At 43.5% G+C, this 15,990-nt stretch overlaps 1 protein-coding gene across 3 annotated transcripts in view; it reads right to left on the reverse strand.

Moving 5' to 3' along the window:
- The window catches only part of LOC132898136 (poly [ADP-ribose] polymerase tankyrase-2-like), a 136,154-nt gene extending 134,923 nt beyond the window's left edge, over window positions 1–1,231 (reverse strand). For all 3 annotated transcript variants that reach the window (XM_060939549.1, XM_060939548.1, XM_060939547.1), the window contains exon 1: window positions 725–1,231. In XM_060939549.1, the coding sequence (XP_060795532.1) occupies window positions 725–911 (187 nt within the window). In that variant the 5' untranslated portion in view covers window positions 912–1,231. The remainder of the gene's footprint in view (window positions 1–724) is intronic.
- Between the last annotated feature and the right edge of the window lie 14,759 nt (window positions 1,232–15,990).

Consider the following 15,990-nt stretch of genomic DNA (forward strand, 5'->3'; position numbering starts at 1 on the left):
CTCCACTAACCACACCCACCAACTACTCCTAGCGACTTCGCGCCCCCTTGCGTTGTGGCGGTGAATAACATCGCGCACGCCTATTACTCCCCGCTCAACGATAAATTACAACTGTCTGCGAAAAGCTATCTGCGAAAGCCTTGTCGCAAGAGCATGCAGAGGCCTTTACCGTGACCTCGGTCAGTACTTTCAAGACCTCGGTCACGGTATTTCACGATACGGACCTCCCAGCTGGTAAACATGTATTTATTATTTTGAAATCCCACCAGCCGGCTGATCTGACACGTTTTAATTGTGCGACAGTGATGACGTAAATACCAGCGCGACGGACTAGTGTCCGAAAGTGTTTTTTCATTCTACCAATGAGATCCCTGTATGTTTTAGCTCTATAGTAATTCTCTGTATAGGGAGTAGGGAACGAGTGAGCGATTTCGGACACGCACAGTTAGAATAAACGCATTAATAAATATAAACTTGTGATTTGGCTCGCAGCCGGAACTACTCTACTTTAGCTACGGTTATTTAAAATGAATCAACAGCTTCTGACCAATCAGGTTGAGGAATTTAACAGCAGCGTGGTATAAAGCAATACGGACAGAATCACTCAACACGGAAAGGACATTAAACATGTAGAAAGAGTTCCTATAATTGTTAAATGTCGACTTCTCACCGTATATAAGCTGCTAACACACCCCTATGCTAATGCTAATGCTCGGGCACTCACCGGCGGCGAAGTGCAGCGGTGTGGACTTGCGGCCCGCGGTGTCTCTGCTGTTCACACTGTCGGCGGTGAGCAGCTTCTTGACCCGCTCTAGCTCTCCGCTCCGGCAGGCCTCGAACAGCTCCCTGCCCGCTCCCGGCTCCAACACCGCCGGAGAGCCGGACCGAGCCGAGCAGCGCCGCAGCGACATCCGCGAACCGTCAGCACGGGAAACACGGCCGGAGCGAGCCTGCAGGAGGGCCGCTTTCTCCTCCACACGGCCAACTACCTCCGCCTCAGCTCGCCCATTACTCAGCTAAATGCTAAAGCTAACGTGCATTCGTCGTTATGCAATGCAGAGCTACAGTGTGAAGCCAAAGCAGGGCGTCGCGGCGCTGCTGATCCCGATCACTCCAACACTCGGAGCTGCCATTAATGAGCGCTCAGTGCCCGACTGGCCGGAGAGCCATGAACCCTGATCACCCTGCTGCCCCTTTCAGCCGCTCTTCCACACAGCACACATGAAGCTGCTGCTGCTGCCACCTACCGGCAAACCCTGCAGCGCCTCAAACACAAACCCTCCCACAATGACATTCTGAAATAACACATAAAGCATTCCTGGGACATTTAAACATCACGTCAGTCACATAACTAGAGCGGCGGCTACAATTATCGACACCTTAACGATCTTTTGGCCGTTGCAAAAGTAGAAAAGACTTTCAATACATAAGTCGTGCCTGAATAATTACTCAGACTTTCAGTTGGAAAAAAAATAGTTGATTCCCGATTACTTAGCGTATCAGATCACGTGACACCGTTCCACAATTATCGACACCTTTGTCCACAGTTATCGACACCGTTCCACAATTATTGACATCTTTCTCTACAGTTATCGATTACCACAGTTAGACACTGTTCCACAATTATCAACCCCTTTCTCCACAGTTATCAACAGCATTCCACAATTATTGACACTTTTGTCCAGTTATCGACACCATTCCACAATTAGACACTTTTGTCCACAGTTATTGACACCGTTCCACAATTATTGACATCTTTCTCTACAGTTATCGATTACCACAGTTAGACACTGTTCCACAATTATCAACCCCTTTCTCCACAGTTATCGACAGCATTCCACAATTATTGACACTTTTGTCCACAGTTATCGACACTGTTCCACAATTATCGACACCGTTCCACAATTATTGACATCTTTCTCTACAGTTATTGATTACCACAGTTAGACACTGTTCCACAATTATCAACACCTTTCTCCACAGTTATCGACAGCATTCCACAATTATTGACACTTTTGTCTACAGTTATCGACACCATTCCACAATTAGACACTTTTGTCCACAGTTATTGACATCTTTCTCTACAGTTATCGATTACCACAGTTAGACACTGTTCCACAATTATCAACCCCTTTCTCCACAGTTATCGACAGCATTCCACAATTATTGACACTTTTGTCCACAGTTATCGACACTGTTCCACAATTATCGACACCGTTCCACAATTATTGACATCTTTCTCTACAGTTATTGATTACCACAGTTAGACACTGTTCCACAATTATCAACACCTTTCTCCACAGTTATCGACAGCATTCCACAATTATTGACACTTTTGTCCACAGTTATCGACACCGTTCCACAATTATTGACATCTTTCTCTACAGTTATCGATACCACAGTTAGACACTGTTCCACAATTATCAACCCCTTTCTCCACTGTTATCGACAGCATTCCACAATTATTGACACTTTTGTCCACAGTTATCAACACCGTTCCACAATTATCGACACTTTTGTCCAGTTATCGACACCATTTCACAATTATTGACATCTTTCTCTACAGTTATCGATACCACAGACACTGTTCCACAATTATCGACACCTTTCTCCACAGTTATCGACACCGTTCTACAATTATCGACACCTTTCTCCACAGTTATCGACACTGTTCCACAATTATCGACACTTTTGTCTGCAGTTATCGACATCGTTCCACAATTATCGACACTTTTGTCCACAGTTATCAACACCGTTCCACAATTATCAACACCTTTCTCTAGTTATCGACACCATTCCACAATTATCGATGCTTTTGTCCACAGTTAACAACACCGTTCCACAATTATCGAGACCTTTCTCCACAGTTATCAACACTGTTCCACAATTATCGACACTTTTTTGCAGTTATCGACATCGTTCCACAATTATCGACACTTTTGTCCACAGTTGTCAACACCGTTCCACAATTATCGACATCTTTCTCTAGTTATCAACACCGTTCCATAATTATCAACACTTTTGTCCACAGTAATCGGCACCGTTCTGCAATTATCAACACTTTTGTCCACAGTTATAGACACCGTTCCACAATTATTGACACCTTTCTCTACAGTTATCGACCCCGTTCCACAATTAGACACTTTTGTCCACAGTTGTCGACACCATTCCGCAATTATCAACACTTTTGTCCACAGTTATCGACACCGTTCCACAATTATCGAAACTTTTGTCCACAGTTGTCAACACCATTCCACAATTATCGACACCTTTCTCTAGTTATCGACACCATTCCACAATTATCGACACTTTTGTCCACAGTTATCGGCACCGTTCTGCAATTATCGACACTTTTGTCCACAGTTATCAACACCGTTCTGCAATTATCAACACTTTTTGTCCACAGTTATAGACACCGTTCCACAATTATTGACACCTTTCTCGACAGTTATCGACCCCGTTCCACAATTAGACACTTTTGTCCACAGTTATCGACACCATTCTCCAGTTATCGACACCGTTCCACAATTATCAACACCTTTCTCCAGTTATCAACACCGTTCCACAATTATCGACATTTTTCTCCACAGTTATCAGCACCGTTCCGCAATTATCGACACTTTTGTCCACAGTTATCGACACTGTTCCACAATTATCGACACCTTTCTCTACAGTTATCAACCCCATTCCACAATTAGACATTTTTGTCCACAGTTGTCGACACCGTTCCACAATTATCGACACTTTTGTCCACAGTTATCGACACCGTTCCGCAATTATCAACACTTTTGTCCACAGTTATCGACACCGTTCCACAATTATCGACACCTTTCTCTACAGTTATCGACACCGTTCCACAATTAGATACTTTTGTCCACAGTTATCGACACTGTTCCACAATTAGACACTTTTGTCCACAGTTATTGACACCGTTCCACAATTATCGACACCTTTGTCCACAGTTATCGACACCATTCCACAATTATCAACATTCAGATAATTATTTTTAAAATAATCATTGGCATGTAGTATTAAGTTAACAAAACATAGTTTTTATTTAAAATTTGTTTTCCATAGACTCATATTTAGTACAAAATATCTTTTATATAAATATATGGATGTCAGCGTTTATGTAAATGAGGAAGTAATTCTAATGTTTCGACAAAGTAGGTTTCGACAAGGAGATCATGAAATATTGGTGAATTTGATCAGTAAAAACATGTCCATGATCTTTCCACCATGCTTACCTGCGATGATGACGTCCGGGTTTTCATCATATTGCTGATCGTGCTAAAAAAATTCCATCTCAGGTAACGAGCTGTCTCATCAGACGACAAGATCAAAGGGCGAGGCGGGTCTTCCAGTTGATTAATTAACCAATAATAACTGTTGTAACTGAAATTCACCTTTGCAAAATTGTTTTTTATTGGTAAATCTGAAAAGGTGTTGATAATTATGGACTGTCGATAATTGTAGCCACTGCTCTAGTTCTTTCACTGACTCATCAGTCTATTGGAAAGCGTTGTGTCGTGTTATTGTAGGAAATTAATCCACACTGGGGTGGTGTGATATTGTCCAATGCGAACCACAGTGGCCTGGTTACACCGTAATGTGAAGACGTAAAGTTTATCTTTGAGTGGTGAATGTATATTTCATGAGTGAGCGAAGCAAACTTCATATCTTCACGCCACTGCGTAATGTTTTTTATATTATATGGTCATATCCACAAAAAATACACAAGGTAATCAAAAGAATTTTAATTTTGAACTGGTTTGCCATTTTGACAATGTGCGTCTAGTCAGCAGGAAAACACTAGGAGTGACGTCATCAGAGTGAAATATCGGGAATTATTATACATACAGGACACTTTTTTGATGAAATAAAAACATGTATTCTATTCCCTTCTCGCGGGTTTATTGATGGCATACAATATTGTTAGCATATCACTTATCCTCCATGTATTACACCACTCTACCCAATGGAGAATGAGCATGCAATATTGTTACAATATTGCACATTGTCAAGACAACGTGATGTCACACATCGGAGCCATAAAACGTCTGTGCTAGTGAGCAACAGTGACAATTTGTAAACAAACATGGCTGCCAGGTTTGCTTCGTTAAAAACATTAGATTTTGAGAGAATTTTGGCTGCCAGGTCGCTCCGTTGTGTGTCACTGTCAATGCAGATTTTAAAAGTAACTAAGCAAATTACACAGGGAAAATATTAATATTCAGCTTGACTGCATTAGCATTGGCCTTCACTAATGCTACACTGGCTGGAAGGTAACTGGACTGCCACGCTAACAGCACCGAGCCGCAGGTAAGCTAGCGGTGGCCTTCACTAACGCTACTGCTATGCCAGGTGGAAGGTAACTGGACTGCTGCGCTAACAGCACTGAGTTGTGGGTAAGCTAGTGTTGGCCTTCAAGAATGCTGATATGAAAAGAGTATGTATGTATCTATGTATGTATGTATAATAATAATCTCATCTCATTATCTCTAGCCGTTTTATCCTGTTCTACAGGGTTGCAGGCAAGCTGGAGCCTATCCCAGCTGACTACGGGCAAAAGGCGGGGTACACCCTGGACAAGTCGCCAGGTCATCACAGGTCTGACACATAGACACAGACAACCATTCACACTCACATTCACACCTACGGTCAATTTAGAGTCACCAGTTAACCTAACCTGCATGTCTTTGGACTGTGGGGGAAACCGGAGCACCCGGAGGAAACCCACGCGGACACGGGGAGAACATGCAAACTCCGCACAGAAAGGCCCTCGCCGGCCATGGGGCTCAAACCCAGACCTTCTTGCTGTGAGGCGACAGCACTAACCACTACACCACCGTGCCGCCAATATTATTATTATTATTATAGGGGCGGCACGGTGGTGTAGTGGTTAGCGCTGTCACCTCACAGCAAGAAGGTCCGGGTTCGAGTCCCATGGCCGGCGAGGGCCTTTCTGTGTGGAGTTTGCATGTTCTCCCCGTGTCCGCGTGGGTTTCCTCCGGGTGCTCCGGTTTCCCCCACAGTCCAAAGACATGCAGGTTAGGTTAACTGGTGACTAAATTGATCGTGAGTGTGAATGGTTGTCTGTGTCTATGTGTCAGCCCTGTGATGACCTGACGACTTGTCCAGGGTGTACCCCGCCTTTCGCCCGTAGTCAGCTGGGATAGGCTCCAGCTTGCCTGCGACCCTGTAGAACAGGATAAAGCGGCTAGAGATAATGAGATGAGATGAGATGAGTTGAGTTAACCTAACCTGCATGTCTTTGGACTGTGGGGGAAACCGGAGCACCCGGAGGAAACCCACGTGGACATGGGGAGAACATGCAAACTCCACACAGAAAGGCCCTCGCCGGTCACAGGACTCGAACCCGGACCTTCTTGCTGTGAGGCGACAGCGCTAACCACTACACCACCGTGCCGCCCCTATAATAATAATAATATTGGCGGCACGGTGGTGTAGTGGTTAGTGCTGTCGCCTCACAGCAAGAAGGTCCGGGTTCGAGCCCCGTGACCGGCGAGGGTCTTTCTGTGTGGAGTTTTCATGTTATACCCGTGTCCGTGTGGGTTTCCTCCGGGTGCTCCGGTTTCCCCCACAGTCCAAAGACATGCAGGTTAGGTTAACTGGTGACTCTAAATTGACCGTAGGTGTGAATGTGAGTGTGAATGGTTGTCTGTGTCTATGTGTCAGCCCTGTGATGACCTGGCGATTTGTCCAGGGTGTACCCCGCCTTTCGCCCGTAGTCAGCTGGGATAGGCTCCAGCTTGCCTGCGACCCTGTAGAACAGGATAAAGCGGCTAGAGATAATGAGATGAGATGATTTACGATATTGCATGGTTGTCAAGACAACATGACGTCACACGTCGGAGCTGATGCAAATATTCAGTGAGAGAGTCTTCTGCTGCGCAGAAGCATTTCTTTGTTCACCACGAAAGATAAAGATACGGTGAACATCCAAAAGGCTACCAAAACTTCATTAGATATTCTTCACACATATTTACAAGAGAAAAACATATCAATGGACATTGAAAAACTGGAAAAGAGAGTGTGTGTATGTATAATAATAATAACAATAATAATAATAATAATAATAATAATAATGGCTTTTTTGTGGTATATTAGATATATTCCATTCAGCTTGCATGATCTTGAACTTGTCTTTGACTCGCCAATATTATTTAAATATATCACTCAGATCCGCGAAGAATTTGTATGAAAAATGCAAGTTTTTCAACACAAGAAGATAAACTTCATATCTTCAAGCCGTGTGATTTTCTTTTTATTACATAGACACATTCATAAACAAAAAGTACCCAAAGTTATCAAAACAATTCATATATTTCCTCATGAGTCACATGTAGAGATTTATGTCACGGTTTTGTTTCTCCATGTCCTGGATGGAGCTTGTATGAAAAATACGAGTGGTGTATTTCCTAGTTAAACACTCATGTCCATATTATATATATGTTTAGTATAAATACAGAGGTGATTACAGAACATCACGCACACTGATTGGTCAAGAAATTCAGATTATTTCTCAATAATCACCTTGAACGACTTGCCAAAATGGCGGCCAATCGCTTTGTCACTGTAAGTGAGGAATAATTACAAATGATGAAAGAATATGCTGTTCCTAAAAGCACTAAAGATGCTACAAAGTTTGGTCTAAAACTATGCAAAGGGAAGGTGGCATTGTGATTTCTCATCTCATCTCATTATCTGTAGCCGCTTTATCCTGTTCTACAGGGTCGCAGGCAAGCTGGAGCCTATCCCAGCTGACTACGGGCGAAAGGTGGGGTACACCCTGGACAAGTCGCCAGGTCATCACAGGGCTGACACATAGACACAGACAACCATTCACACTCACATTCACACCTACGGTCAATTTAGAGTCACCAGTTAACCTAACCTGCATGTCTTTGGACTGTGGGGGAAACCGGAGCACCCGGAGGAAACCCACGCGGACACGGGGAGAACATGCAAACTCCGCACAGAAAGGCCCTCGCCAGCCACGGGGCTCGAACCCGGACCTTCTTGCTGTGAGGCGACAGCGCTAACCACTACACCACCGTGCCACCCGGCATTGTGATTTATTTTATCTATTTCAAAACAAATTATTTTATGTGACTCGGCGTAGATAAGTGACACAAGTCTGCACCGCGCTGTTATTACATTTGCATGACACTTTTGAAGTTTGAAATAAATGATTTTTTTAACACGATTAAAAAAACATTAAATAATCACCTGTGTATTTATGCTAAAGCAATCATCTACCTCAGGCTCAGTGAATATCAGTGAATAATAACCTCAAGGTCGTCTCAGATATTGTTCACCGATATTCACTATATTGTTAAATATAGTCGATGTGTGATATACAGTCACTCCCTGCGTATCTTATGCGTGTCTGGAAGATGTAAAACTGACATTCACTACATAGCCTGTCAGTGGCACATTAAAACATCCCAGTCCTTCAGATTTCCAAGACAAATTGGAAGATGTTTAGGTAGTTCAAGCAAAGCAACATTTAAAAAAAAAATACTGATGAGCTTGTTCTCTCTCAAAGCTTTATGCTGTCGTCATGATCTGCGTCCCAAATCTAAATTTTGACATTACGGTAAATTTAAACATATTTGCTAAGACAGAAAATACTTTCAGTCAGTTTCAAGGCAACATGAGAGGTTTTTAAAAATCACTAATTGTAATAGGAATATCAGTGTTAGTACTGGACAACAGTCTAGAACAGTACAGAAGTAAGCGATTTGAGACACAATGCTAGTTTGTTTAGCAGAGCTACATAGATTGGCAATTTATACAATTTATCATTGAATTCCTACCCTAGTGCAGCGTGTCAGGATGATGAGAATACACTAAAATAGCACACACACTTCATTTAAGAATCACATTTCAAAATACAAACTCATTTTTCATACAGTGCCTTGCAAAAGTATTCATCCCCCTTGGTGTTTGTCCTGTTTTGTCGCATTACAAGCTGGAATTAAAGTGAATTTTTGAAGGGTTAGCACCATTTGATTTACACAACATGCCTACCACTTTAAAGGTGCACATTGTTTTGTTTAATGTGACACAAACAATAATTAAGATGAAAAAACAGAAATCAAGAGTGTGCACAAGTATTCACCCCCTTTTGTATGAAACCCCTAAATAAGAGCTGGTCCAACCAACTCATTTCACAAGTCACATCATTAGTTGATTAAGATCCACCTATGTGCAATCAAAATGTCACATGATCTGTCACATGATGTCTGTATAAATCAACCTGTTCTGGAAGGACCCTGACTCTGCAACACTACTAAGCAAGCAACATGAAAACCAAGGAGCCTCCAAACAGGTCAGAGACAAAGTTGTGGAGAAGTATAGATCAGGGTTGGGTTATAAAAAATATCCCAAACTTTGAATATCCCAGGCAGCACCATTAAATCCATTATAGCAAAATGGAAAGAATATGGCACCACTACAAACCTGACAAGAGAAGGCCGCCCACCAAAACTCACAGACCGGGCAAGGAGGGCATTAATCAGAAATGCAACAAAGACACCAAAGATTATTGAAGGAGCTGCAAAGATCCACAGTGGAGATGGGAGTATCTGTCCATAGGACCACTTTAAGCTGTACACTCCACAGAGCGGGGCTTTATGGAAGAGTGGCCAGAAAAAAGTCATTGTTTAAGAAAACACGTTTGGAGTTTGCCCAACAGCATGTGGCAGACTCCCCAAACACATGGAAGAAGATTCTCTGGTCAGATGAGACTAAAACTGAACTTTTTGGCCATCATGGGAAATGCCATGTCTGGTGCAAACCCAACACTCTGAGAACACTATTCCTACAGTGAAGCATGGTGGTGGCAGCATCATGCTGTGGGGAAGTTTTTCATCTGCAGGGACAGGAAAGCTGGTCAGGACTGAAGGAAAGATGGATGGCACTAAATACAGGGCAATTCTGGAGGAAAACCTGTTTGAGTCAGCCAGAGGTTTGAGATTGGGATGAAGACGTTCCAGCAGGACAATGAGCCTAAACATACTGCTAAAGCTACACTGGAGTGGTTTAAAGAGAAACATTTAAATATCTTGGAATGGCCTAGTCAAAGCCCAGACCCTCAATCCAATTGAGAATCTGTGGCATAACTTGAAGATTGCTGTACACCAACACAACCCATCTAACTTGAAGGCGTTGGAGCAGTTTTGCCTTGAGGAATGGGCAAAAATCCCAGTGGCTAGATGTGCTAAGCTAATAGAGATATACCCCAAGAGACTTGCAGCTGTAATTGCAGCAAAAGGTGGCTCTACAAAATATTGACTTTTTTTTTGGGGGGGGGGGCTATGCACACTCCAGATATCTGTTTTTTCATCTTAATTATTGTTTGTGTCACAATAAAACAACAATTTTCACCTTTAAAGTGGTAGGCATGTTGTGTAAATCAAATGGTGCTAACCCTCCAAAATCTATTTTAATTTCAGCTTGTAATGCGACAAAACAGGACAAACACCAAGGGGGATGAATACTTTTGCAAGACACTGTAGCAGTGGAATGATAGTGTGTCTGAGATGCTTGTATGAGTGTTTTGGGAACAGCAGTGTTGTTGTGGTTGTGGTTTACTGGCTACTTTATTACACACTCATTGGCACACCCTGTAGCTGTACAGTCACAGACCACAGCTCCATTTTTTCCATGCAAAATTTGTGGTGGCCATCTTGTCATCCTTCATCAGCAGCCAGTGTCTGAACACAGGAATGCCGTGGGCTGGATGTTTTAAAATTTGGCGGTCTATTTTTGGTTGGCAGACATGCCTCTTTCTTAGTGTGACTGTTATGCTGAGGGTGATCCAAAACCCAAATAATACACATACATAAAAGTCAAGAACACTACATGAACACACATTAAATTATTGCATATGTATATAATCATTTTAGATTCATATGTCTGAGGTTGTAAAAAGTGCCCATAATGTCCTTAAAAGTTGAATATCACTCAACATTCAACGGCTCAACCACTTCTACCATTATTTTTATTAAAAAAAAAAAAACATAAGGATATATTGTTTACTTGACACAGCTCCAAATCAGAAAAAGTTGGGACGGTATGTTGAAATTAAAACTGAAAACAGTGATTTGTAAATAATTTTTGACCTGTATTGCTCAAAACACTGTGGTGTAGTGGTTAGCACTGTTGCCTCCCAGCAAGAAGGTCCTGGGTTCGAGCCCAGTGGCTGATAAGGGCTTTTCTGTGTGGAGTTTGCATGCTCTCCCTGTGTCTGGATGAGTTTCCTCCGGGTGCTCTGGTTCCCTCCCCACAGTCCAAAGGCATGCATGTTAGGTTAATTGGTGGCTCTAAATTGACCGTAGGTGTGAATATGTTTGGAGAGGAGATGGGCGCCACCAAGTAATCCAAGCCCAGAGAAAAGATGTGAGAGATGAGTGACTATATCAGCATCTCTCTATGACCGCAATGCGGTTACGGGAATGAACAGATTGCTCAAAACAATACAACAGCATCTTATTTGATGTTTTACCTCATGGATTGTTTTTTTTTTTTCAAAATAAAGACATATTAATTTTGATTTTTGCAACACATTTCAAAAAAAGTTGGAACAATAAACCATTTACCACTTTATAATGTTGCTGTTCCTTTTCATAACACTTAAAAGATGTTTAAGGACTGAAGATATCAAGTGATGAAGTGTTTCAGGTGTTATTTTGTCCCATTCTTCCTGCAAACACGTCTTAAGGTGTGCAGCAGTACGGGATCATCATTTGTTTCAAAATTCGCCGCACGTTCTCAGTTGGGTACAGAGGCGACAGGCACCCTCTTCTTCCACAGCCATGCCTTTGTAATGTGGTTTTACATTGTCTTGTTGAAATCTCCCTGGAAAAGATGTCGTCTTGAAGGCAGCATATGTTGCTCCAAAATCTTAAGGTACTTTTCTGAATTAAACAGTTAGTGCCATTTCCGTTTCCAGTTGAGAGTACGTCGTGCGCATTTTGGCTGCCGCTTCTCACCGGAGCTTTTTTTCCTTTTGTGTTTGTGTAGTTTGATGTTTGTTTTCGTTTGAGTGTTTTTGCCCACCGGTTGTGGTGTAGCTCCGGACCCAGTTTTGGGCGTCGGTTCCCTCCAGGCCTTGGTTCGCCGTGTGTGATGCCTGTGCTCCTAGCTATGGACTGCAGTGAGCTCGTTGCTCATTTTAAGATCGTGGTTGTCCAGCGCTCTGTGCAGCAGTGCTTTCGTGCTTGGCGTGATGTTCCGAGTGATGTTGCTCAGTGGCATCGCAGCGGCTGTGCAGGCGGTTTGGGACATACCAGTGCTCTGTATGGTGGTGCATCTGTGCTTGTTTTGTGGATCCATGGCGTGGTGTTCCAAGTGATGTTGTCCGGCGTCGTCGCAGTGGCTGAGCTGGTGGTGTGGGACTTGTTTTCGTGCGCCTTTTGGTGGGATTGTGGCTGCTCCACCATTGAAATGACATCCTGACCTCTATTTGGTAGACTTTCTTTTTCCCTCCTATAATTGTAAAGCGACCTTGGGTTTTGAGAAAGGCGCTATATAAATTGAAATTATTATTATTATTATTATTAACCATGAGTTGGCCTAGTGGGCGGCACGGTGGTGTAGTGGTTAGCGCTGTCGCCTCACAGCAAGAAGGTCCAGGTTCGAGCCCCGTGGCCGGCGAGGGCCTTTCTGTGTGGAGTTTGCATGTTCTCCCCGTGTCCACGTGGGTTTCCTCCGGGTACTCCGGTTTCCCCCACAGTCCAAAGACATGCCGATTAGGTTAAGTGGTGACTCTAAATTGACCGTAGGTGTGAATGTGAGTGTGAATGGTTGTCTGTGTCTATGTGTCAGCCCTGTGATGACCTGGCGACTTGTCCAGGGTGTACCCCGCCTTTCGCCCGTAGTCAGCTGGGATAGGCTCCAGCTTGCCTGCGACCCTGTAGAAGGATAAAGCGGCTAGAGATAATGAGATGAGATGAGATGAGTTGGCCTAGTGGTTAGCTTGTCTGCCTCTCAATCGAGACCTCGCAAGTTCTACTCACGGTCGGGTCATACCAAAGATCATCATAACTAGATAGAACTCGATGCCAACAGCGTCGATGGGGATGCCTCCGCCTGGTAGACTACATGCCTTATTAAGTTGTAGTTTGGGGATGGACATTTGACCTCACAGTAATCTTGACCTGGTGAAATTACTTGTATCAGCCTTGGAGACATTGTGTTCACAAGGTTTTCGGACAGACATTTGACCTCACAGTGACCTTGACCTTAGACCTTTTGATCTCAAAATCTAATCAGTTTATCTTTGTCCCCAAATGCACAAATGGTGAAAATCTGGTGAAATTCCTTTCATTTGCCTTGGAGATATTGTGTTCACAAGGTTTTCGGACAGACATTTGACCTCACAGTGACCTTAGACCTTTTGATCTTAAAAACTAATCAGTTCATGTTTGTCCCAAAGCGCACAAATGGTGAAAGTTTGGTGAAATTCCTTTCAGTAGCCTTTGAGATATCGCGTTCACAAGGTTTCGGGACGGACGCATGGACGGACGCACGGACAGACGGACAACCTGAAAACATAATGCCTCCTGCACCTTACAGTGGCGGAGGCATAAAAAAATGGTACCTACTGCTGTCTGGCAAGGCATGCTGCAATACAGATGCGAGTGGGAAGTCAAACTCTCGTGGTTACCAGAGGACCTGCCCCCCACTGTAACCCTAGCTATGTAATAGCCGAGAGGCCGAGGGCTACGGAAACAGAGATCGGCGCCGCCCTATGCGCCACATGGCGTGGGAAGGGACTTTGACTATTATTATTATTATTATTAATGCTGCCATCACAGAAGTGTAAGCTACCTTTGCCAAGGGCACTGACACAACCCCATACCATGACACACCCTGGCTTTTGGACTTGCTCCTGGTAACAGTCTGGATGGTCCTTTTCGTCTTTGGTCTGGAACACACAGTGTCCATTTCTTACAAAAATAGACCTGGAATACTGATTCATCTGACCACATACACATTTCCCCTGTGTGATGGTCCATCCCAGATCCCTTCAAGCCCAGAGAAGTCAATGGTGCTTCTGGACACAGTTAACATAAGGCTTCCTTTTTGCACAGTAAACTTTTAACTGGCATTTATGGATGTAACTCTGTATTGTAGAGCTTGACAAAGGTTTGCCAAAGTAATCCCGAGCCCATGTAGTTATATCAGCTATAGATGGATGGCGGTTCTTCATGCAGTACCGTCTGAGGGATTGGAGATCACAGGTGTTCAGCTTTGGCTTGCGCCCTTGCCCTTTAGGCACCAAAATTCCTCCAGATTCCTTGAATTGTTTAATGGTATTATGCACCATAGAGGGTGAAATATCCAAATCCCTTTGCACTTTTCTTTGAGGAACATTGTTTTTCAACATTTCAATAATATTTTCACACATTTGTTGACAAACTGGAGATCCCCGGCCCATCTTTGCTCTTCAAAGACTAGGCTTTTCCTGGATACTACCAAATGGTTTATTCATTGCATATCTGGTTTGATTTACTTTGGATTTTGCCTTTGCGTCTGACACCCTGTTTGTGCTTCGCCTGATCATTGCCTGTTTTTGATTCAGCCTTTTGCCTTACGATTTGGATTTGTTTGCCTGAATAAACTCTCTTGCAGCTTTTGCATTTGCCTGTCACTTTCATTCCTGGCAATTGTACTATAATACAGCATTTCAGAAATATTATCACTAATGAAACTAAACGGCATGCCAGACTCAAATATTATGATGCCTTTTGAAGAGCCAAGGTCTAAATTTAGCCTTGATAGAAAACACTTCTTTAAATACTTACAGCTTAGAAGCTTTGTTAAAAGTAGACGGCCTTTCGATTTCATAAAACCGGTGAAATTTAGTTCCCTCTGAAATATGGTGATTGTGATATATGTTTATTTCTGAAATATCTTTAAAAAAAAAGCCAGGCCATTCTGTGGATGGGAAGTTATTTAATTTGAGGCGATTCCTGAGCAAATAATGTGCATGAAATTGCTTGCTTTGTGCAGTCAAGCAGACAGAGGAAGTCCGTGTGCGCATGCGCAGGTTTACCGTTTGGTGTCATCGTCGTCTTCTTTTGGGTTTTACGGCAGCTGGCATCCACAGTGTTGCATTGCTGCCATCTACAGGTTTACCTTGAGCGTGCACTGACAGTTCCATCATTCTTGCCCCTTTTCCACCAAAGCAGTTCCAGGGCTGGTTCGGGGCCAGTGCTTAGTTTGGAACCGGGTTTTCTGTTTCCACTGACAAAGAACTGGCTCTGGGGCCAGAAAAACCGGTTCCCGGCTAGCACCAACTCTCTGCTGGGCCAGAGGAAAGAACCGCTTACGTCAGCGGGGGGTGGGGGGTGGAGCTGTTAAGACCAACAACAATAACAAGACCGCGGAAGATCGGCATTTTTAAGCGACGAGAAGCAGCAGCTGTACAAACGCGAAGTCATCCATTATTATTATTGTTGTTGTTGCTGCTGCTGCTTCTTCTGCGTTGTTTTTGCTTCGATATTCGCGCCAAGGTTTATGCAAACGTAGCGACGTAACTGATGTATACAGCGACGCAATGACGCATACAACGACGTAACTGACGTATACAGCGACGTAATGACGTGGCTTCCTTTAGCACCGCGAGCTATGGAAAAGCAAATTGGTTCTCAGCTGGCTCGCAAGTTGAACGAGTTGTGAACCAGCACCAGCACTGGCCCCGAACCAGCCCTGGAACTGATTTGGTGGAAAAGGGGTATATGTCACTAAACGAACAACTGATCACACCGAGGTGCTTGCTGAGCGCCGATATTTATTAGTTTGGTCCTGTGTTTCCTTTCCTTCGTATATAACTGTAGCGGGTTTAACGTGTGGGTGGAGCACAGAAGACGGCAGGACAGAGATCAGGATGAATATCGTGCTTTTATTGCCGCACTTTTCAGTCGGACACTCAACAAGCAACACTCGGAGATT

The sequence above is a fragment of the Neoarius graeffei genome, chromosome 14, assembly GCF_027579695.1.
Source record: "Neoarius graeffei isolate fNeoGra1 chromosome 14, fNeoGra1.pri, whole genome shotgun sequence".
In the NCBI taxonomy this organism is placed as follows: Eukaryota; Metazoa; Chordata; class Actinopteri; order Siluriformes; family Ariidae; genus Neoarius; species Neoarius graeffei.